Source organism: Nuphar pumila, chromosome 13 (assembly GCF_984573655.1).
Source record: "Nuphar pumila chromosome 13, dmNupPumi1.hap1.1, whole genome shotgun sequence".
NCBI lineage: Eukaryota > Viridiplantae > Streptophyta > Magnoliopsida > Nymphaeales > Nymphaeaceae > Nuphar > Nuphar pumila.
Genome location: NC_143261.1, coordinates 78495107 through 78519378, shown reverse-complemented (window position 1 = coordinate 78519378; position 24272 = coordinate 78495107). Strand labels below are relative to the sequence as shown.

Below are 24272 nucleotides of genomic sequence, written 5' to 3'. Positions count from 1 at the left end.
CTGATTGGGTCGTTCTAAGCCGACATTCTTGCCTTGACACTGAAGTATCACGCTATGTTGTGATAGCCAATCCTTGCCCAAAATGACATTGTAGAATGTCATCTCGAGTATGACAAGATCGGCTGACAACTCGTGTCCCTCTATAACTACTTGAACTAGAGGGATATACTTCGCACATCGAGTAGACACACCCATCAGAGACATAACATCTAGTGCATTCTCTAAGCTAGATTGTGCAATGTCAAACAATCTAACAAAAGAAGAAGATATAAAAGAGTGGGTTGCTCCCGAATCAAACATGACACAAGCAAGGTGATCAATAACTACAATAATACCTTCGATCAGATCAGTCTGATTGTTCTGCTCCATGGTTGTAGCAGCATACACCCGTCCATTGGTTTTCCTCTGCGCCTGTTGCTACTGAGGCCTCTACTGCTGCTGTGTCTGTTGGTGTTGCTGCTGGCTGCTTTGGGTTCCTAGCTTATTCGGGCAGTATTGTGCAACATGTTCGGACTGCTTGCATTGATAGCAGAGCTCCTTGAAGAGAGGACAAGAACTAAAGGGATGACTCTTGTTGCACCTCCTGCATGTCTGTTGTGCCTTCCCCTGCTTTTGTTGATGACGGTTCTAGTGGTTCCCCTGCTGGGTCTTCTGCTTCTTGTTCTGCACCTCCTGTGCCTTACCATCAGCGGGTGGGTTCTTACGAGCTCAACCTATAGGGTGACATGTCCATAGATTTGTATTTTATGATTCATTTTCTCCCAATTTTAGAACATGTTTGATAACTCTTCACTCTTATTATGGACCATATTTATTATAAAGATGCCAACAATACCCTCATTGCATTGAAGCAATGGAAATGAAGCTTGATGCTCTTAGGAAAGCCAACACTTGGGAAATAGTTAATCTTCTTCTAGGCAAGAAACCTATAGGATGTAGGTGGGTATTTAAATTCAAGACCAAAAGTGACAGATCTTTAGAAAGGTATAAAGCAATATTGGTTGCTAAAGTGCATGCTCAAGAATATGGAGTAGATTATGAGAAAACCTTTGCCTCTGTCGCTAAGATGACTAGTGACCGAACCTTAATTTCCATTGCTTCTATCCAATAATCGCCAATTTATCAACTAGATGTTAAGAATGTCTTTCTAAATGAAGAACTTTGTGAGAAAGTTTAAATGGATCCCTCCGTTGGGAGTTGGTATTAATGGTAAAATTCAAAAACTTAAAAAGGCCTTGTATGGTCTTAAACAAGCTCGTATGGCTTGTTATGATAAATTTAGTAATGTTATGATTGATTTGAGATTTATTTCTTGTTATACTGACATTGCTATCTTTGTCAAGAAAACATGTACTAATATTGTGATACTTATACTATATGTTGATGACATGATCATTACAGGAAATGACAAAGGAGTTATTGAAATTAAATTTGTTTTAAAGAAAAATTTTGATATGTCTGACTTGGTTTTTAAGATATTTTTTGAGGATTGAAGTTGCATACTCACCCAGAGGATATATACTCTCCTACTTGAAATTGGTTGCTAACATATGTGCTAGGTTAGGAATTTCTGATGAAAAGAGGGTGGAGACCCCAGAAGTCATAAATGTCAAATTAAGACTTGAAGATGGCGTACTGCTCGAAAATCCTACTCCTTATTGCCAATTGATTGAATATCCCACCTACCTTTCTATCACCCGACATGATATCACTCGTGTGGTCTATGCAGCAAGTCAGTTTCAGCATGCTCCCACCACAGTACACATGGGCGCAATTATAAGGATTATTCGATATATTAAAAACACAATCTTGAAGCGGATTTTGTTATCCGCATCTGCATCTTTAAATTTAATTACTTACACTGATGCTGATTGGGGTGGTAATCCAAATGATAGAATATTAACTACTGGTTTATGGGAGTTTCCATTTCCAAACCCTCGAAGATGTGTTGTGACAACAAAAGTACAATTGACATTTTGAGTAACTAAATCTTCCATGAAAGAACAAGGCACATTGAGATGGACTGCCATTACGTATGGTGTGAGTTTTATGAAATCGATTTTTAAAACAATATTTTTAATAAAAACAGTGTGAAAGCCAGACACCAAATAATAAAAACCGGCTCGCTCGAGTGGTGGAGTTCGGGTCGATCCTAGGGAATGGGAAAAATACTTTGTATTCCATAAATAACTAAGCTACTCTTTATTGCCAAATAACATAGAAACAATTAATTAATTAATCTAAACAAGAAAGTGTGGCCATCTGTGGAGGGCTTCGACAAATAGAAATAATAATAATAAGTGCCTTATTACAAACCCAAATTGAATTGAATCAAATAAAATAAAAGCCTAAGCTAAAATAATTAGGAAAAGTCTTCAGTGCTCTAAGCTCCTAGTCCCTTATTTGGTAGTTGTGATCTTTCTACTTCTCTTTTACTGATCCTTAAGCGCTCCTTGGGAGGACCTTTTCGGGACCTCGGAGGGCTCGTTTTGGGGCTCACCACACAATCAAACGCTTTCCTGCAAAACAAAAACCACAAAACACAAAACGTGAAAGAAAGCTACACAAGAATCTAAGGTTACTATGAACAAAAATCACAAAAACATGAATTGAACTAACATAAAATGACAAACTACACTAAAAGACAAAACAACATAACTAACTTGTAACAACTAAATTAAAATATAACAAACTGATTGACTAAGTAAAAAACAAGGACGTTAAGTCGAAATTAATTAACCTTACAAGCTAATTAAATCTAGCCAAGCAATGAACTAAAAAAATTTAACTACAAGAAAATCGTTATCTATAATTAACTAATAAACGAAACTATGAAACAAAAACATCTAACCTCATTAATTAATTAAAAACCAAATTAACAATGCTAATCACTTAATGCTGAATTGTTACTAATAAATAAAACAAAACGTAAACTAAACTAGCTAAATCTAACTAACTACAAAGCCGATTAAATTAATCCTAACTAAAAGAATTGCAACTAAATCAAAACACTTTTAACTAATGGACTGAATTGAATCACGCACTAAAGAAGGACTGGTATTGACGCTGATCACACTGGATCGTGATAGACATTAACTTCCAAAAAAAAAAAAAAAATACAGCGTGAAACGTTGTACTAGCCCTCACGCTGGTATGCAAATTATCTGCGGTCTGCTGGACAAAAAAAAAAATCTATTTCGCAGCGGAACTATGCAGGCTCCAGCAAGCTGCAGATTGACGGACTGGATCATGACTAAAGCAACCTGGAAAGATGCAATTTAATGTAGATCTGCAATGATGCACGACCGGCGTGCTAAAAAATTCACGCAGCTTGTTTATTGTTGCGGTTTCAATCCGAGACTTATGAACACGTGGGCTCGCATGTGTCTTGCATCTACACGGGCCTGCCGATCGTGTGTTGCTGTAGCTATGCGTGATTCAATCAAGACCGAAATTACACAAAGAAAACTAAACTACAACAAGCAATGTTCTACAAACTAATTATTGCAGGAAATTAGATTTGAATCTATACTAAGTAAAATAATCAAACAAGAACTGATTTATGATAAGAAAAATCGTCAAAACTACTTTTTACGATGCATATGCTCTACTCTAATATGCTGAAACAAAAATATAAAATTCAGATTACTCTATATGATATAGTGATGCTGAAAGTAAATTATAATGCATGCAATGATTCTGAACTAACTAAAGAGAAGGGGGAGAAGAGGTTTACCTTTCGGCTTTGTAACGACCCCAACTCATGCTCCTTGAAAATGCAGAATTTTTTTTTTTAAACAAGATGTGAAAATATTCTCAGAGATCTGGGGCCTTTACAGTTCCACTCACCACTGGATAACCACACACCACAATAGAGCTTACACTTATCTTCCATACCAAAATCAAATCATTATTTATTTATTGAAAAACTGATAAACATGTCTAGAGACACTTGCATAATGAATTATTTAGAGTGCAACATCCATTAAATAAACAAAAAAGGAAATAAAAGTAGAGTCATGTTGTCTATCTGTGATCTATCTAGCAAGTGTGTGGCACCCGTGACTTTCCCAGACACCAGCCTCTTCACTGATTTCCTGCTCCTGTGAAAAACCATAAAAGAAGAGGGTCAGAAATCCGAAGAATTCTGCGTACAGATCCCTCTAATGAAAAATAAGAGAACATAAAGAACACAAGATCAATTTTATGCAACCTTTCAGAGGAAGGCAATTGTGACAATTTCCTAATCTGATTTAAGCATTTATATCACATTTATTAAGTATACAAGAACCTTAATCGACAGCAGGTATATCAATCTAAGTAGGCAAGGTATTCTACATGCATTTAAAAATTAACCATCATCCAACCAACAACATTTATCATTTAAGGAAAGAAGTAAATTATGTATGTCCTAATGCATAGCAAAATTATGCATGATTTATATGCAATGTATGAATACCTTAGTGTCTTCCATTTAAGTTGATGTTTCCATATGCATGCCCTATTAAATGCATACAAATTTAAGTTCCTCTTTTTAATTTTCATCGCCCGCGGATACACCAAAAGGGTAAAATCTCCGAGGTCAAATTAGGTTCCCAGGGTAGCTTAGCACACAATTTGTATTTTATTACTGGGTTCCAACTTAGCCCTTGACTGAATCACTTTCGGAACATTAGACCTCCACATCTAATGTCGATGACACAAGGGACACCCCACGCCCACAAGTGTCACTTCCTTGGTAGCATAACAATCACAGTTGTGACAAACACACCACCCCCAGGTAAAGTGGCAGACTCTCCCTAAAACCGTGGCCAGGAAAAAGAACCTCAATATCGGGTTCAGGGGACCAAATTTAAGCACACGGAGTTTTTGTATCCTCACAGTCTCCCCAAGACCGGATTTCTAAGATCTTCATTCTCCAGATGGGAGATCCTAGAACATAAGCTACACTGTTCTTTTTCTCATATTTTTATGAAAGTCAATTTTTTAAGTTTGCAACACCATATGCAAATGTAAAGTGAAAACCTGCATCCTCCCTTGCGGAAACCCTTACGGGACTCCAGCCCGTGAGGACAACGGGAACAGTGTAGTAGTGTGCCCTACCAACTTGTGTGGTTAAAGTGATGCAATTAGACATATAAGAAAACAACCAAGTCCACGGCTCTCGAGGCCGGTGATGATTCATTAGGCCATCGATGCATCACACAACAAAACCAAAGTGATGTGTTATATAACATCAAACTATTGTGCCAAATGCATGTGCACCCATACAAAACAAGGTCAATCATAAGCATGTAATTTTTCACCTCAGATACATTTTTGTCATGTGCATTTCCTACATCCATACACATGTATCCATGTCAAGACATACTCCCTGTGGTTGTGTGTGCACATGAAAAAAATTGTTTATTATGCATGCCCCTGGTAAGTGAAACCTCAAACATTTAGTATATGCATACTTTTCTTGAAGAAGTGTATTCATATCAATGCATGGATACATTAAGTAAATGCTCAACAGTCAATGAAATGGTTTCTTTTCAATGAAGTGATTTCTCTTTAGTGTACACATTTGATACATACTCATACCCAATATTCAGACTTAAAGTAAATGCATAATTTCAACTACTACATGGAATCACCATCAGCAAGTAGATACGCAACACTTGTACATATGCTTTAAAATCCCCAGGTTTCGGAGTTCACACCTGCTCCCAGTATATTCATGTAGTCCACTACAGTTGAATATTGAATCATACAGACTTATTTAGTCATAGGCATGTGGAATTTCGTTCCAGCATGTACATAGCTGAAAAACTCTACCATTCGTCCAAGTCTTAAAGTATACAGATATGACCCCTACTACCAGACATATTTTTTTATTTATTTATAGTTTTATTTTGTCATATTTCTTTTATTCATTTCGGCCACGTGGATAGCATTATTCAGATTTTTCCATGCAAGAGGCTCATTTCCAAAGCCTCACATATAAAATATAGCAACAGACATGACTCTGGAAGGATCAACAACCGCAAATCCAAACCAGGAATTTACTGGGGTAGGCAGACATGCTGTTTAGGATGTTCAGTGCTTGGAACATCACTTCCCCTTCTGCTGGGTGTCTAGTTTAACTCAGTTCTACATAGCATAATTTCATACTATCACGGTTGACTTGAGTTAACCCTCAGATTTGGAACACATAATAGTTTGAGTATTCAAAATTTAGAACATGCGCCAATGTAGATATGGGGATATACTCAGAACAGGAATTTTCAGCACAGTATAAGCTTAACATGGACAAAAAATCAAAATCTGCTATAATCTGTACAATAAATGGATAGCACCTACGTATATTCAGGCATCAGTTTAAGCAATTTCATGATCAAAGGAAATACACAGCCTTTATACATTGAAGAGTTAGGCAACTTTGCCAACCTTCTGTGAAAGTTTAATCACTGCTATCACTTAGGGGTTAGGTAAAAGGTAGCACATAAAAAAAAATCATCAGAAGCCTGTGGCCATCTGCAAGTCAAAAGCTATATATGATGTGTAGGGCATGACCCAGCCACCTAATCGGTGGAGCTTATCGTGAAAAAAAAAATCGATCCACCATGAACTCCATCTGTTTCCCAAGGATGTCATCCAAAGAAAAAAACAACATAAAATCGAACCAGGGTTCAATTTCTCAGTCATCTTCACAAGAGGGGACCTGTACCTTTGCCTGGCGTTAGATGGTTGCTGCAACCGCTTGCAGTTTGTCCTGCCGAAACCGATTGCTCACTGAGAAGGACGTGGGCACGATCAAGCACTCCTACCTTCCGATCGCCGGAGATGAGACCGGCGGCACCTCCTTGCCAACGAGAGAGAGAGAGAGAGAGAGAGAGAGAATGGGGAAAAGGGACCAACTCGGGACCCTTTTTTTGAAGGGGAAGGCCTGGCAAAATCGGAGCCTCCTTCCCTCCAGTGGCTGCGCTTCAAACCCCCCTCCCTTTCTTTCATGTGACTTCAGTTAGGGTTCTCTCTCAGAACCCTAGCTCCTTTCTTCTTTTGCTTCAGATTTATCGGGCAACCCTTATCAGGTTGCCTTTTTTTCCCCTATGTGCTTGTTACACAGGGCGCGGCTCGGGTCCGGACCCGAGACCCAAAAACCGACCCCAAACGACATGGATCCAACTGTGGATCCTTGGATTAGCTTTATAATTAAATTTTTATTTATTTATTTATTTATTTATTTATTATTATTATTATTATTAAATCGTGGTTGATATCATTTATATCTAATTACCCCTTTATGGGTCCTAGATCCAAAATGTGGATCTAGGCCCAATTTGCATATTTTGAAATATTTTGTAATATAAACAGAATTAGTAGTGAAAACTTACGGTTTTTACAGGCTTACCTTCGACGGACGGGTTGAGAAGAAGAAACAACTTTTCCACTTGTTGTAGACACCCTTATGACGAAAGAGGGATGAAGGTACAAGCGAAGATCGGGGCTAGAAGAAAAGAAGAAGAGAGGAAGAAGAGGGAAGAAATCAATATAGAGAGAGAGGAAAAGAAGAGGGAAGAGAGATGCAGAAGGGGCGCGTCAACTTCAAGAAGGGAAAAATGTGTGATCTGGTTGGAAAAGGGGTATTTATATTAAGATGATTAGGTTTACATGATTTTTTTAGAAAACTCCTCTTAATTTTCACAATTTTCAAAACAGTGCTTCTAAAAAAAAACGTGTTTCATAAAAATACCTTTCCTTAGCCAAATAAATTACTACTTAAACACTTCTAAGCTAATTAGAACACTAATTAAAAAATCCTAAACAAAATTAAACATTGAAAAACGCAGGGTAAGCTTTGGAATGAGCGATTTTATGATATTTTTCATTTCAATGCGGTTTCTCAAAAATAACGATAAAAATGAGTTTTCAATGTGATTTTTCAACTGATCATGCATAAACTAGTATGAATAAAATGTAAAAATATATGCATGATGAACGTACGTGATGAGTATCTGAAATGAACTATTCAGTTACCGTACGTCACTTTGGAGTACCAGCTTGCAGATTTTTTCACCAAAGCTCTTCCTGCACCTTGTTTTATTTTTCTTCTTAACAAACTTTTGGTGATCTCACCATAAGTTTAAGGGCGATGTTAAGATATATATATATATATACCGTTGTAATAGGTAAATACCCATTAGAGGTATTTTTGTCATTTCACAACATTGTAGTAGACTGTGCCCATTAGGGGCACTTTAGTCTTTCTTTTTCTTTTTTTTGTGTCATTTTAGTTTCAGCTAAGGGCATTATTGTCCTTATCTCTTATAGCCATCCCCAACAGCTATATTTATAGCCGATGGGGGTGGTCCCAAGGGCTCTAGTGGTTCTCTTTTGTCTATAAAAAAGGGGATAATCTCCCCTCTTGTAATCAATGCTTTTCTAAGCATTTTCTCAATACATCAGTATTCATTTTTTATGTGTTCTTGTTCCTCTTGTGAGCATTCTCCTTTGCCCTTTGTGGCTTTTTGTATCTTGCCCGTTAGTGGCTTATTACTTGTGTGATTGTGCACTCCTTATAGCTCTTTGTGGCATCTCTCTTGTGCACTTGTGTTTCATTATAGACTCCTTGTCACCAAACTATTGAACTTGATTAATAGCACTACATTCTTATCATGAACCATCTAATTACAATGAAGCTAAAAATTTCTCCCAAAGAAGAATGACAAGAAAATGGCTGAAGAGTTAAGTGCTCTAGAAAGAATGCAAACTTGGGAGCTTATAAAACTACCACCAAGAAAAAATATTGTGGGGTGCTAATGGGTGTACAAAATCAAGACTAAGGCAGATGGTTCAATTGAGAGATATAAATCCAGGTTGGTAGCTAAGGGATATAGTCAATAATATGTCATTGATTTTGTTGAGGCATTTTGTAACGACCCCAACTCTACCCCTTTGAAAATGCGGAATTTTTTTTTTTTTTTCCTAGAACAGTGCAGAAAACTTCCCAGAGACCCGGGGTCCTCACAGTTCCAATTCCAACTGGATAGCCACAAACCACAAAGGAACTTGCAATTAACATCCATAACTAAACATTACCTTTATTCATGAATGAAAAACTAATCTCAAAAATAAAGTGTCTGACTCAAGTAACTACTGATGACAATAAGCAAATAACAAGAACACTAAATAAAAAAAACAAAACAAAGAGCCACTCTGTCCACATAGAAGACTGTCAAAACTCATTGTGACTCTCGCGCCCTCGCAGTAGCTGTCGACTTCACTGATCACCTGCTTCTGCGAAAAACCAACGAAGTAAGGTGTCAGAATCGAAATCCTGAGCACAGCTACTTCTTAATGAAACAAGTGAGATAAAGAATGAAGATGAGATATCATGCAACAATTAATGGAAATACATACAAGACAGTTTATAGCAATTGAGAATTTAATCATGCAACAATCATAATTGCTAAGCACGCAAAGACAGTAAAGCAGTAGCATCTACTAAAATTTCAGCATGCAACAAGAATTTAACATTCAACATCTACCCTCATGTACTGAGTAAGGAAACCATTAAAGTATGCATGATCTAATGCATAACAGGAAAAATGCATGTCTTTTATGCAATGCATGAATCATTTTATTATCTTCCATTTAAGTCTTTTGTTTCCTTATGCATGCCCTATTAAATGCATACAACTTTAAGTTTCTCTTTTTAATTACCGTTGCCCGCGGATACACCAAACGGGTACAAACCCCGAGGTTAAGTTAGGTTCCCAGGGTAGCTTAGCACACAATTTATATTTTATTACTGGGTTCCAACTTAGCCCTCGACCGAATCACCTTCGGAACATTAGACCTCCACATCTAATGTTGGGGACACAAGGGACACCCCACGCCCACAAGTACCACTTCCTTGGTACCAAAAACAACAGTTGTGTCAAACACACCACTCCCGGGTAAAGTGGCGGACTCTCCTTAAAACTGTGGCTAGGAGAAGGAACCTCAATATCGGGTTCAGGGGACCAAAATTAAGCACACGGAGTTTTGTATCCTCACAGTCTCCCCAATACCGGATTTCTAAGATCCCCATTCTCCGGATGGGTGATCCCAGAAGGTATATTACACTGTGCTTTATAATTCTTTTATTTAAATTTAATTTCTTAAGTTTTGCAACATCATATGCAAAAAGAAAGATAAAAGCTCGCATCTACCTCGCGAGAGCCATCACAGGACTCCGGCCTGTGGAAACATATAGAACAGTGCAATAAAACTGAAATATTAATAAGGCATGATCTTTGCAATGCATTGAAATGAGTAAGGGAAACATTTCCACAACTCGGGTTTACCAAACCCGCGATGATTCATTTGATCACCGGAGCACTAATGCACGAATCACAATCATATGTAAAGTATGCAATGGTATTAACATGTCTGCAAAGTGTAGTCATATATGTAACAAATTAACCAATTGATAATGAACATGAAATATGACATTCCCGTATGCAAATTAAACTGCCCATGTTATGCCCCTTTTCCCCGTGCATATGCATAGTATGCAAGCATCTTTGTGCAATCATTACTACATATACCTTTAACCATGATTTGTGTTGAGATGGGCAAAGAAGCATTCATATATTTATGTATGTGCAACAACACATGTCAAATCCATCGATGTGTAAGTACTCAAAACAAACTTTATCATGGAGTAATGTGTAAACATGTTCCAACAGATATGGAAATCAAAATTTCAAGTACATGACTCATTCTTAAAGTTTATCGTGCTTCAAGAGACTAAAAATTCTAAACTTTACTAATCACACAACAGGCTCTGTTTTCTTAATTTAACACACTCATGTTACTAGCATGTTACCGTATCCACATGAGAAAAATTTTGTATTTAACAGCCCAACCCAGCCGACCCTGTCGGCTGGGTCTGACAGAATATCCACAGGCCCAGCTTGGGCCTATGTATGCTGTCAAAAAGTCCCACCTGTACAGAAAATTTCCTGTATAAAGTATACCCAAAAATTTTCTCAAGGCCAAGGCCCAGGCCAGCACCCACTGACTGGGTCGACTGGGCCTGCCCCAGCCCTGCCAAAACCATCCACTCACCCAGCCAAGCACTTGGCTGGGCCTGTCGGTTCGGCCAGCAGCTGGCAGTCAGCCGAGAGCCACTCGGCTGGCTGCCAGCCAGCCAAACCAACAGCCGATACTTCACAAAAACAGATTTCAAAGTTTTTGTTGTTTTATTTATTTGTTATATTTATTTTTTTGTTGAAAGGACAATGCCCAGCCCAGCCGACCCTGTCGGTTGGGTCCACCAGCATGTGCGCAGGCCCAGTTCGGGCCTGTGTATGCTGTCAAAAAGAACAGCATACCTGTTACAAGAAAACTAAATTTTTTTTTTTTTCAAATGTTTTTGTTGCAACCCTGCCCAGCCCAGCCGACCTTGTTGGCTGGGCTTAACAGCATATACACAGGCCCAGTGTGGGCCTGTGTATGCTGTCAACAATCAACAGCATAAAAAAATTTATTTAAGCACAACTGCCTACTAAAAAATACCATGTGTTCCTTTTTTTTTGAACAAGGGAAGAACACCCAGCCCAGCCCAGCCGACCCTGTCAGCTGGGTCCAAAAGCATACACACAGGTCCAGTTTGGACCTGTGTAGGCTGTCAAAGGTGACAGCAAAACCCACCCCACAAAAACTGGATTTTTTTTTTTGAGAACACACACCTGCCCCAGCCGACCCTGTCGGCTGGGTCCAACAGCATGTACACAGGTCCAGTTTGGACCTGTGTATGCTGTCAACAACAGCAGCACCACTTATTTTGCAAAAACCGAAATTTTCTTTTTTTTTTTTTTTTTAAAAAAGATATCCAGCCCAGCCGACCCTGTCGGCTGGGTCCAAAATATGTACACAGGTCCAAGACCTGTGCATGCTGTCAAAAACAGCAGCAAAACACCTCTTTTGAGAAATCTGCCCCCTAGTATGTCATATATATGTATCTATATATATATTTCTCTAAAACAGCAAAAATACAGCCTATACGAAACGGGATAATGGTGAAAATCGTGGTTCACTGTTCCTCTATGGATTTCCATCAAAAGAAGCATGGAAAATCCAATCTTTACCCTATTTCTCATTTGTTTCAAGAAGAAGTACCCGTACCTTTTTGGAAAAAGAAAAGAATAGAGGCTATGGGGGCGTGTGGCTGAGCTCCAATGCTTCCAACCTCCTCTTCTACCTCCTTCACTCCTCTTTGCTCTCTCTCTCTCTCTCTTCTCTCTCTCTCTCTCTTTCTCTCTCTCTCTCCTATTTTTTTTTTCTCTCCAGCCAAAAGAAAGGAAAAGGGCTGCCGCCCCCCCTTCCTTCTCCTATTTAATGCTGGAAACTCATTAGTGAGTTTCCAGATTTGGGTCTCCCACATTAGGGAGTTTCCAAATTCTAGACTCCTTCCCTAATGTACATTTGGTTGACTATTTGACCTCCTAATCCTAAAAGGTATGGAATCCTCAATACCTTTTTTAATTAGGGAAGAGGGCTAACCCTAAACCCTCTTAACTCTATTCCCGAAATTACTAAAAATCATTAATTTAATAAATACAATTTTTTGAATTTACTTATTAATGGGTACTCAAAAGTTCCCAAAATTGGTCATGTTGACCTTGGAGACTTTTTATATAATAATAACCCCAATTTAAAACTCCCAACTGAATTTAAAGTCATAAAAATGTTAAGCTTGGATTTTGGATCGGATCCGGATCCAAGATCCAAACCCATACTCATACAAGATTTGGATTAAGACTTATATCCATTCCAGATTTTGTAGGACCTAACTAGGACCCAAATCCATAAAAATTTAGATCCTATACCTTGGATTCAATCCGATCCAATTTCGGATCCGTCCCAACAAACTGCTAAAATTTTAGAAAAACGTGATTTCTGGGCCAACCGGAACTCGGATTTGAAAAAGTAAAATACCATTGCACTCGGAATTTTGAGACGCATCCCACGATATATTACATGAATATCAAATTCCGAATTTCGCCCGAAAATAACCCGAACATCGCTTGAATTTCGCTTGAATTTAAAGGTTGAATTTAAAACTCTTTGCCACACATCGATTGGCTTGTCTAGACCCTGATGATGAGACTTGGGTCAAACCCAAACTCTAAGACCTTGGTCTAAACTCGAGCCTCAAACGATTTTCTTACCAGACTTAGCCAAATTTCAAAGTTTTTCATGAAGTGACTAAGGTCTGAAAACACGAGATCTTACACATTTGCTCTGCTGGCTCACATGAGAAACAAAACTTTACTCGTTGTTTCTCTTAAGTCTTGGAGTTTATGGCAGTTAGATGTAAAAACACTTTCTTAAATAGAGACTTAGTAGAAGTCTATATGTTCCTTAAAGATATTCTAATTCTGAAGGAAAAAAGTGTTGTATGGTCTCAAACATGCTCCAAGAGCATGGTTTGAAAAAATCAATTCAACAGTAAAATCACTGGGATTTGAACAAAACCATCATGATCCAACATTGTTTGTGTCATCCTCAAATCAAGGGAAATGTATTCTTTCTCATGCATGTGGGGTCCAAAGATCAAATTGTTGATGTGTTCACCAAAAGTCTTCCACCATGTAACTTCAGAACATTTCTCTCCCAACGTGGAATGATTCCTTTCTTATGTGCTATCATTCATTGTGTATATATGATTATTTATAAGGGTATTTTGTACCTTTACTGTAATCTAGAAGTAGAGTCAACAGTTTTTGTCTTTTAGTAGCATAGGGGGGTCGGCCCCAATAAAGAGTTGTATCTTTCCATTATTTTGCTTAATGAAGTCTCTTTTTGAGAGCCTTTTTCTTTCTCCTCTTTTGTGTGTCTTCTTCTTGGGAGACTATTCTTGTCTTTGATAGAAACAACTCTGCCAGAGAGCCATGAGTGTTTTCATATGTTTGGTTTCTGGCTTTGGTAGAGGTGAATATTTCTAAGGGAGAACCATCCTTTTTGGAAGGAAACACCCTACCCAATGTTATCTTCGGAAACTTGTGGAGACCACAGGAATGCTCATCGCCTTTTCTTTTTTTTTTGGGGGGGGGGGGGGGGCGGGATGGGAATTTTCTGAATTAGGCATTTAAGATGGATTTAGTGCCAGCTGCAAGCTCTGACCTAGTAAACTATAGATCTGATTGTTCCTTGATTATTTTTGAGTTGGGCTCAACAGGCCAACCCAAAGCTGGCCCTAGTCTGTCTCAGCTGCAGACTTGTCTGATATCGATGGGCTATGCAGCCAGATGCCTATGCTTGCTTGTTCTTATTGCAATTCTTTACTTTTATTTGGTTATTTAGGTTTTCAACCTTTTCTGTTAACTGTATGGCGGTTTATGTTCAGGAGAATATCAATGAAGCATTAGCAGAGCAAGTTCCATATGTTGTGGATAAGCATTCTTTTGATGATCCACACATCAAAGCAAATTTGCTTTTTCAGGTGGAAGACATGATCCTTATGAAATGATTATGACTGACCTCACTTTGTGTATCCTTAAATTTTACTTGGAAGGTGCCATGATTATTTGGTTCTTTACTTTTTCCATTTAAATTTATTGTTTTTGTCTGCAGGCTCATTTTTCGCAATTGGATTTGCCAATCTCTGATTATATCACGGACTTAAAATCAGTTTTGGATCAAAGCATAAGGATTGTCCAAGCAATGATTGAGGTATGCGCAAATAGTGGATGGCTTTCAAGTGCAATTACATGCATGCATCTTCTGCAGATGGTTATGCAGGTGTGTTTCCTTCTATTTTACATAATCTGTAATTTTAATAAAATTGTGACAGCAGTTCTGATATGATACATAATGGTATTACAAAATATAGAGAAGAATGCTTACGGACTGTAACAATTGCAGTGCCAACATGTACCTGTCTGGAATACTGGACTTGCTTTTGCTTTCTGTATGCCATTAAGATATTAAAGTTTTCTTGTCCCAGGGGTTATGGTTTGACAGAGATTCTCCATTATTGATGCTTCCATGCATGAATGATGATCTTCTAAGATTCCTCAACATGAAAGGCATTAAGAATGTCCAGCAGTTGTTAGAACTTCCAAAGATGAAATTGCAACAATTGCTTGCCAATTTTCCTGCTGTTCAGCTCTATCAAGTAATATTCATTCCACAAGCTAAAGATCCTTAATGATATGGTTTTGTTTTGTGCCTCTGCTACTACGCAAAAAAATTTGCACAAGCTTCTTGTATTATATGAGTCCAGCTTTGGGTCACATATCACTGATCAACTGTTTTCCATTTCCAACTACTAGTACATGAATTGAGGTTGATAGCATTCATATTTTGGACTCTTTTCATGTGTCTTGATTGAATGCATATCATACATCTGTATATGTTCAAGAGATTGCTACTTTTCTGCGGCTGGTACCAGATGTCATGAAATTTATAGAACTGAACACATGCTCCAGTCATCTTTGTGAGTCAAGCAGGAAACAATCTATATTCACTATTGAGTGGAGTTTAGAAACACACTTGAAGAATAAGCATCTCTCAATTAGAATACCAGGGGTCAATTCCCTACATAGGATGATTTATTCTTTGAACATTTTAGAAGTTTTTGTATGTTTTCTTCTAAAGAAATATGGTTCCTTGCTTGCAAAATGGTTTTCCACATTGAATAATCCTATTCCACAACAGAGTAGTCTCCCCTTTGTTCTTGTTTTGATGGTTTTAATTATGCTCTTCATGTGCCAAAAACAATTATTGTTGGAAAAGGTGGTAAGCTCCAAGAAATATAGACCACTTAAATTTTTTAATATATTCTATGCCATGAAGTGCTTATCTTTGTGAAGCCTTATATAGGTTCGAACATGTTCTGTAACGACCCCAACTCATTGTTAAAATGTATACTCAAAAACATTATTGTAAGTATAAATATATATACTTATATACATAGAGATACGTATACATATATTATATGTATACGTATCTCTATATATAAGTATATATATTTATATAGTTTTCCCTTTTTCATCTTTTTTCTCTTTTACCCAAAAAGGGTATTTCTGTCTTTTACATTTTGCGCATATTCCATTTGGAATATGCTGTATTTTTTCTCTTTTATTTTTTGTAATTCTTTTCTTTTATTTTTTTCTTTTTGCATTATCAAAAAGGTGCATTGGGGGTCTCCCCAATAGAGTCTTTGGGGGGGGGGGGGGCAACGGTCACAATTGTGACCGTTGGGAGCTCCCCAACGACTCCTTTGGGGAGCCCCCTCTTGCACCTCTTCTCTCTTGTATAAATAGGGGTGTTCCCCCTTGTTGTAAAATAAGCTTGAGAGTCTCAAGCATTTGCTTCCATTTTATGAAATACATGCATTATTGCATGTTTATTATTTATACGCTTTTTGCATATTTTGTTCAAGTGTTGTGTGAGTGCTTTCGTGCACTTCTTCTTTAAAGTATTTATGCTTGTATGCGTATTGTCTCTTCGTAGACAATTTCACATGGTATCAAAGCAAGGTTGGTGATTGAAGATCGTGGGATTCTCCTTTTTTTGAGTGCCTCGAAAACCGTGCCTTCGGATCGTTAGAGATTGAAGTGGTGGATCTTGCTTTTCAAATATTTTAGAAGGATCTTGTGCAAGCTAGAAGTTGCAACATTGTGTTGGTACGCCCCTTTTTCTCCTTCTCTTTACGCAATAATGGGTGACAAAGAGTCTCACTTTGCTCTTGGCTTCATGGTGAATGGGTCCAACTATCACATTTGGGTCGGGAACATAGAGGCTCACATAAAAGGAAAAGGATTGTGGGGTTATGTGCAAGGCACAATTCCGGAACCGGAACCCAAAATAACCGTAATGGATGGAAGTGAAATCAAGATTCTTGAGGGAGAGGAAAGGATCAAAGCTCTTGAAGAATACTCCAAGAAGCATGACGAATGGGAAATGAAGAACTTCAAGATTCTTTCTTGGTTCTTCGCATCCGTCGAAACAAAGATTAATGCCAACATTATCAAGTTCAAAAAAGCATCGGAAGCTTGGCATTATCTCGAGAAAATGTATACATCAAGAGATCTATCCCATAAATATTACCTTCAAAAGAAGGCTCTCTCCCTTACTCAAGGTGAAATGTCTATTAGGGAATATTTTGCCGACCTTTCCTGTATTTGGGATGAGCTTTCTATGCTTGAACAAAAATGGAGTGGAGAGGCAATTGAACTCCGCCACAAGCAACTTGAAGAAGATCGGTTCTTCAAATTTTTGAATGGATTAAGACCGGAATTTGAGCAAATAAGGTCATCACTTCTATCCTCATTTACTCCTCCCTCTCTTGAAGATGTTCTCACCAAATTAAGTGGTGAGGAGACTCGTATGAATTTATGTAAACAAGGATCAAATGTTCTTGTGGTTCCTTGTAATCATGAAGAAAACAATGAGGTCAATATCGTGTCAAGACCCGGAAATAATGTAAAGACCTATCGTCCTCCTCATTTCAAATTCCAAAATCAAGGAGGAGATGGTGGACAAAGAGGAAAGAAGGACTATAGCAAGACTATTTGTCACTTTTGTAAGGAACCGGGGCATATCAAGCCCGTATGTCCCAAATGGAAGAAGCTTCTCGCTATGGCCACCACCGGTGTACCACAAAAGGAAGAGGCATCATCAAGTGGGTCACTCTCGTTGAATCAAATAGTGGAAGCCCTTCAACCTCTTCTCAAGGGAGCTACATCCGGTGTCGCCGTGTCTACCTTTTCCATTCCAGGTAAAGTCTCTTGGCTTTTGGACTCAGGTGCATCTTTTCATATGTCCCCAAACATGTTCTCACTTTTCGATTATTCAAAAAATGTTTCTCCATCCTTTGTTTCTACTGCGGATGGAACCTCTCTTGAAATTAAAGGAATAGGTAATTTTGAAACTCAAGATTTTTCCATTCTAAAAATTAGATTTATACCTAAACTTAACTTAAACCTTCTCTCTGTTTCTCAACTCTCGGACCATGGATGCGATATTAAATTTTCATGTGACAAATGTTTAATACAGGATCGTCGGTCCGGGAAATTGATTGGGGAAGGCTTTAGAAAAGGAGACTTATACTATATGGAATCTCTTCAAGTTCCAAAATCTTTTTGTAATGTTGCTCGAAACAAAGATATAAACATGTGGCACAAAAGACTTGGTCATCCTAATATCACCAAGTTATCTTATTTATATTTTGCAAAGGATCTATGTAAAAGCTCATTTTCCTGTAATGATTGTATTCTCGGAAAAATGCAAAGTTTACCTTTTGAGCAAAGAACTATGTTCTCATCTAAAACCTTCGAAATTGTTCATTCCGATGTTTGGGGACCCGCACCTGTTGTTTCAAAAGGAGGCTTTTCTTACTATGTTATTTTTGTGGATGATTTCTCCCGGTATTCATGGATCTATTTCCTTAAGTACAAACATGAAGTTTTTACATGTTTTAAAACCTTTCACTCAATGATCAAGAATCAATTCAACAGTAATATAAAGATTTTTAGAAGTGATTCTAGAGGAGAATATCTCTCCAACCAATTTAAAATATATCTTGAGGATCACAGAATTATTCACCAAAGGTCTTGTCCTAAAACCCCTCAACAGAATGGATTGGCCGAAAGAAAACATAGGCACATCATTGAGACCACTAGGACCCTGCTTATTTCTCAAAACATTCCTAAGAATTTTTGAGTTGAAGCAGCTCTCGCTTCTGTTTATCTGATAAATCGCTTACCATCTAGGATATTAGGAAAAATATCTCCTTTTGAGATCTTATATAAGCTTGAACCTGATTATAATAGGTTACGTGTTTTTGGGTGTAAATGTTTTATACTAAAGGATAAAAATGACAAGCTCTCTCCCAAAGCTATCCCCTGCGCCTTTCTTGGGTATTCCGAAACTCAAAAAGGGTTTCGTTGCTATGATATTCGAGATGATAAGTTATATGTTTCTAGAAATGTAACATTTTTAGAAAATGAGAGTGGATTTGAAAAAAATGTTTCTCAACAAGAAAATTTTGATTACTCATTCCTTTTTTATTTATTGGCTAGTAATAATGTATTATCAAACCACGATGAGGAAAATGATGGTGATGTTGAAGAACATAACCCTCTCAATGATCAAGAAAACAGGATTTCAAGTGATCCGATAACCTACTCTCGTAGAAACCAAGACACCTTTAGAAGTGTCATTGACCAATATAGTGAGCTTGTTCCTACTCTCGAGCACCGAAGATCTGAGAGAAATAGGAGACCGCCAACTCGTTTTGTCTCTTTTGATTCTTTTTCACCCCGGTATAGGGCTTGTCTTAGTGCCATTCACTCTTATTTTGAGCCAAGGAATTTTGAAAAAGCTAAAAAATGTATAGAATGGCAAGAAGCCATGCAAAATGAACTTAATGCTCTCAAAAGGGCTGAAACTTGGGATTTTCAAACTCTACCCATAGGAAAGAAAACTATAGGTTGTTAATTGGTTTTTAAGGTTAAAACTAAAAGCGACGGATCCCTGGAAAGGTATAAAGCTCGCTTAGTTGCAAAAGGGTATGGGCAAGAGTATGGAATTGATTATGAAGAAACTTTTGCTCCTGTAGCCCGAATGGTTACAGTTAGATGTCTTATTACTATTGCATCTATTAAAAATTGGAACATTTTTCAAATGGATGTGAAAAATGCTTTTTTAAATGGTGATCTTAACGAAGAAGTATATATGGATGCCCCATCAGGCATGAAGATTCCTAAAGATAAAGTTTTTCGTCTTCGAAAGGCCCTCTATGGTTTGAAACAGGCTCTCAAAGCCTGGTATGACAGATTTACCAGTGTAATGTTGGAAAATGGTTTTTCCTCATGTTATACTGACACTGCTCTATTTACTAGAAAATCTAATGCAGGGATTGTCATATTATTACTCTATGTTGATGACATGTTAATTACAGGTGATGATGTTCAAGGAGTCAAGGGTATTAAGTCCGTCTTGACTTCAAAATTTTAGATGTCAGACTTGGGTTTTCTGACATATTTTCTTGGAATTGAGGTTTCCTATTCACAACGTGGTTATTTTCTATCTCAGTCTAAACTTGCTTGTGAGATTATTGACAGATCCGGGATTTCTGATGACAAAGTATGCGAAACTCCTGAAGTTGTGGGAGCAAAAATGAAGATTAACGATGGTGTTCCCTTAACCGATCCTACCCCTTACAGGCAGTTGGTAGGTTCTTTAATGTATCTTAGTATTACTCGACCTGATTTGTCACATGCTATACACATCGCCAGTCACTTTCAGCACGCTCCCACAACCGTTCATATGAGTGTTGTTCTTCGCATCATCAGATACTTGAAGGGCACAGTAAATAAAGGAGTATTTCTATCTTCTTCTTCTGATTTAAAATTACTTGCTTATACTAACTCAGATTGGGGAGGTGACCCTAGTAATCGTCACTCCACCACTGGTTTTTGTGTTTTCTTAGGTGAATCTTTGATTTCATGGCGATGTAAAAAGCAACAGAAGGTCTCTCTGTCATCCACTGAAGCCGAATACATAGCCATGGCATCCACTACCATGGAAATTGTATGGATTCGACTCCTTTTGGAAGATATGGGAGTGCCTATCAGAGAACCAACAAAGTTGTGCTGTGACAACAAAAGTGCAATCTATATTGCCAAAAACCACACTTTTCACGAGCGAACAAAGCATATAGACATGGACTGCCATTATGTCAGGGAAGAATACTTGAAGAAGGTCATTGATTTACCATATGTGACATTTGAGTATCAACTTGCGGACTTCTTCACAAAAGCTCTTTGTTCGCCAAGATTTCATTTCCTTCTTGACAAACTTGCAGTTATCACACCGTAAGTTTGAGGGGGGGTGTTAAAATGTATACTCAAAAACATTATTGTAAGTATAAATATATATACTTATATACATAGAGATACGTATACATATATTATATGTATACGTATCTCTATATGTAAGTATATATATTTATATATTTTTTCCTTTTTCACCTTTTTTCTCTTTTACCCAAAAAGGGTATTTCTGTCTTTTTACATTTTGCGCATATTCCATTTGGAATATGCTGTATTTTTTCCCTTTTATTTTTTCCTTTTTGCATTATCAAAAAGGTGCATTGGGGGTCTCCCCAATAGAGTCGTTGGGGGCCCCCCAACGGTCACAATTGTGACCGTTGGGAGCTCCCCAACGACTCCTTTGGGGAGCCCCCTCTTGCACCTCTTCTCTCTTGTATAAATAGGGGTGTTCCCCCTTGTTGTAAAATAAGCTTGAGAGTCTCAAGCATTTGCTTCCATTTTATGAAATACATGCATTATTGCATGTTTATTATTTATACACTTTTTGCGTATTTTGTTCAAGTGTTGTGTGAGTGCTTTCGTGCACTTCTTCTATAAAGTATTTATGCTTGTATGTGTATTGTCTCTTCGTAGACAATTTCACACTCATACCCCGTGAAAATGCGGATTTTTTTTTTAAACAATGCGGAAAACTTCCCAGAGACACGGGGTCCTCACAGTTCCAATTCCAACTGGATAAGCCAGACACCACAAAGGGACTTACAATTATCATCCATAAGAATCAAAGAAAACCTCTTTATTTATGAATCAAGAATCAATTCCAGAAACATTGTCATACTCTACTGGAAATAAAGTAGTAACTGACTGAAATAAAAGAACTGAAGGAAACAGCAAAACTAAAAGAAATAGTCACTATGTCCACTAGTAAAGTTGTCAAGAACCAAGTGTGACTCTCATGCCCTCCCAGTAGCTGTCAACTTTACTGATCACCTGTTCCTGTGAAAAAACAATAAAGTAGGGTGTCAGAACCGAAATTCTGAGCACCGCTACTTCTAGTGAAACCAAATGAGACAAAGAATATAGATAAGATTTCATGTAATAGTTTGAGTGAGTGCAGATATAACAATTTGCAGCATTTAAATAATCACACATGCAACAGGTTACATATCCTAAGCAGGAAAGAACAGTAAAGCAGTAGCATATAACAAGAACTAAGTGGTCAAGACTTTCGGCATGTATTAGAAAGTAATTAACATACACTCATCATCATATAATGATTGAGAGAATAAGTAAAATGTGCATGTTCTAATGCATCGCAGGAAAATGCATGATCTATGTGCAATGCATGAATCCTTTGTTATCTTTAATTTAAGTTTTTCTTTTCTATATGCATGATCTATTAAATGCATACAAATTTAAGTTTCCTCTTTTTAATTACCGTTGCCCGTGAATACACCAAACGTTACAATCCCCGAGGTAAAGTTAGGTTTCCTGGGTAGCTTAGCACACAATTTGTAATTTATTACTGGGTTCTAAACTTAGCCCTCGACCGATATCAGGAAACAACACCATCCATTGAAACATTAGACCTCCACATCTAATGTCGGGGATACAAGGGACACCCCACGCACACAAGTTGTAACGCCCCAAAATTTTAAACTTGCGAACCTTTCAGAAAACATGTAAGAGATTAGAAAAAATCTCTTTCCTTCAGCGTTTGTGTATGAAATCAGCGGAAGACTATTCTTTTATTAAATTCAGAAAGACAAGCTGACAACTTTGGGCACGTTAGCTAAAAGAACCAAAACTTACAAAATTTGGATATCCAAAGGAAAATCCGTGACAAAACCCAAAAACATCTAGGACGTGAGCTAAGAGCACGTAGAAGAAGTCTTGAAGCCATCTTGTCATCGCGCCATCGCCTGTGGTGTACTTAATCATCACCTGTACCCATAGAATGGGTTAGTTTCGCGAAAAACTAGTAGGTGCACAAGAGTGACTGCAGGAAACTGAATTAAGTACATTTAATTCAGTATGCTAAGCAGTTTAAAGCAGATATGCAGTTAAACAGTTAAGCAGTGCAAACGGGTAAGTAGTGCAAGCGGGTAAGCGGTGCAAGCAAGTAAGCAGTTCAAAGCAAGTAAGCAGTGCAACTATCAAAACGTAGCAAGATGATTCATTTGATCGTAAGCTGTGAACTACCACGCAATAAGCTTGTTCTTGTTCCTAGAACGGGGTCTCTGCATTTAATCATTATCCGGTTATCGTTTGTCGCTCTCACTATTTCTAACAAACTCTTTGTCCTGAACAACCTTAATTAATTATCTCTCAAGGCCTTACGCGGCCAACTGACACATGTTATGACTCACTTAAGGCGTCATACTTTTAGAAAAAACCCACCCTTCTATAGAAGGTCCAAAACATGATCATGATCTAAAATCGCTAAAGATCTGATTCTCACATCAGGGTTCAACATGTAATCATGCTAAAACAGAAAGCCAAAACTATAGATTCATAATTGGCTGTCTCAAACAATCTTAGAAGATCATCACAGCTCACCATAACTTTTTATGGTAAGCAAAAACACAAGATCCACGTCGGATCGCTCGGTCCGAGAAATATACCTTACAAGGAAAATCGCCATAGATGGTATACCTGGTCTTGGACCATACACTTCCTCACATGAGTTCACCGCCTTTGCGGCTACCTGTTCGTGGACAGTGTACCTCCTCACAGAGAATCTACCACTGTAGCCGGTTCCCAAAACTTGAAAAGGTACAACCTCACAAGGAATTACCGCCCTAGATGGTATACCTGGTCTTGGACCGTACACTTCCTCACAGGAGTTCACCATCTTTGCGGCTACCTGCTCGTAGACAATGTACATTCTCACATAGATTCTACCGCTCTAGACGGGTCACCTGGTCAAGGATCGTGAAACTGCGTCCTTGAGTTAAATGTGTACTCGTATAAATATATATTTGTATGTATATTTATTTAATTGTCCTTTTTTGTTAATTGAACTCAATTCAATTGTTCAAGTCCTCCGTGCAATCTTCCCCCTACCTTGGAGAGTTGTAAGCTTGCCGGCGTCTGCGGGTGTAAACGATTGACGGCTCGGGCCGCGGAGTTCGAGCGGGATCCGTCGTATGAGCTGTAAAAGTGACAATCTTAGCAAGCTAACACCAAAAATAGAAGGTCAGGGGCGCTGTCATCGTCCTAACGTGAAGGAAGTAGAAGTAGAGGCAGGGGCAGCGTGCCACCGGCGAACCCGCTTTACGAGCAAGAAACAGGGGCTGCGAGCCTCTACTGACCTATTGTCAGCGAACTACGAGGAGGCAGGGGCCTCACTCTTGCCGACAAAAAACCACAGAGTGCTCCCTGCCTGCCAAGACAGAAAAGGCAGGGGAGGAAGCAGAGGCTCCCTACCGGACCTGCCTCAACAGGAAACAG

The 24272-nt window shown here is 38.2% G+C and overlaps 1 protein-coding gene across 4 annotated transcripts in view; it reads left to right on the top strand.

The window, feature by feature from the left end:
* Positions 1 to 24272, top strand: part of LOC149818818 (U5 small nuclear ribonucleoprotein helicase) — a 264200-nt gene that overhangs the window by 219939 nt on the left and 19989 nt on the right. For all 4 annotated transcript variants that reach the window (XM_089985540.1, XM_089985539.1, XM_089985538.1 and 1 more), the window contains 3 exons: positions 14384 to 14479; positions 14611 to 14778; positions 14984 to 15154. In XM_089985540.1, the coding sequence (XP_089841666.1) occupies positions 14384 to 14479; positions 14611 to 14778; positions 14984 to 15154 (435 nt within the window). The remainder of the gene's footprint in view (positions 1 to 14383; positions 14480 to 14610; positions 14779 to 14983; positions 15155 to 24272) is intronic.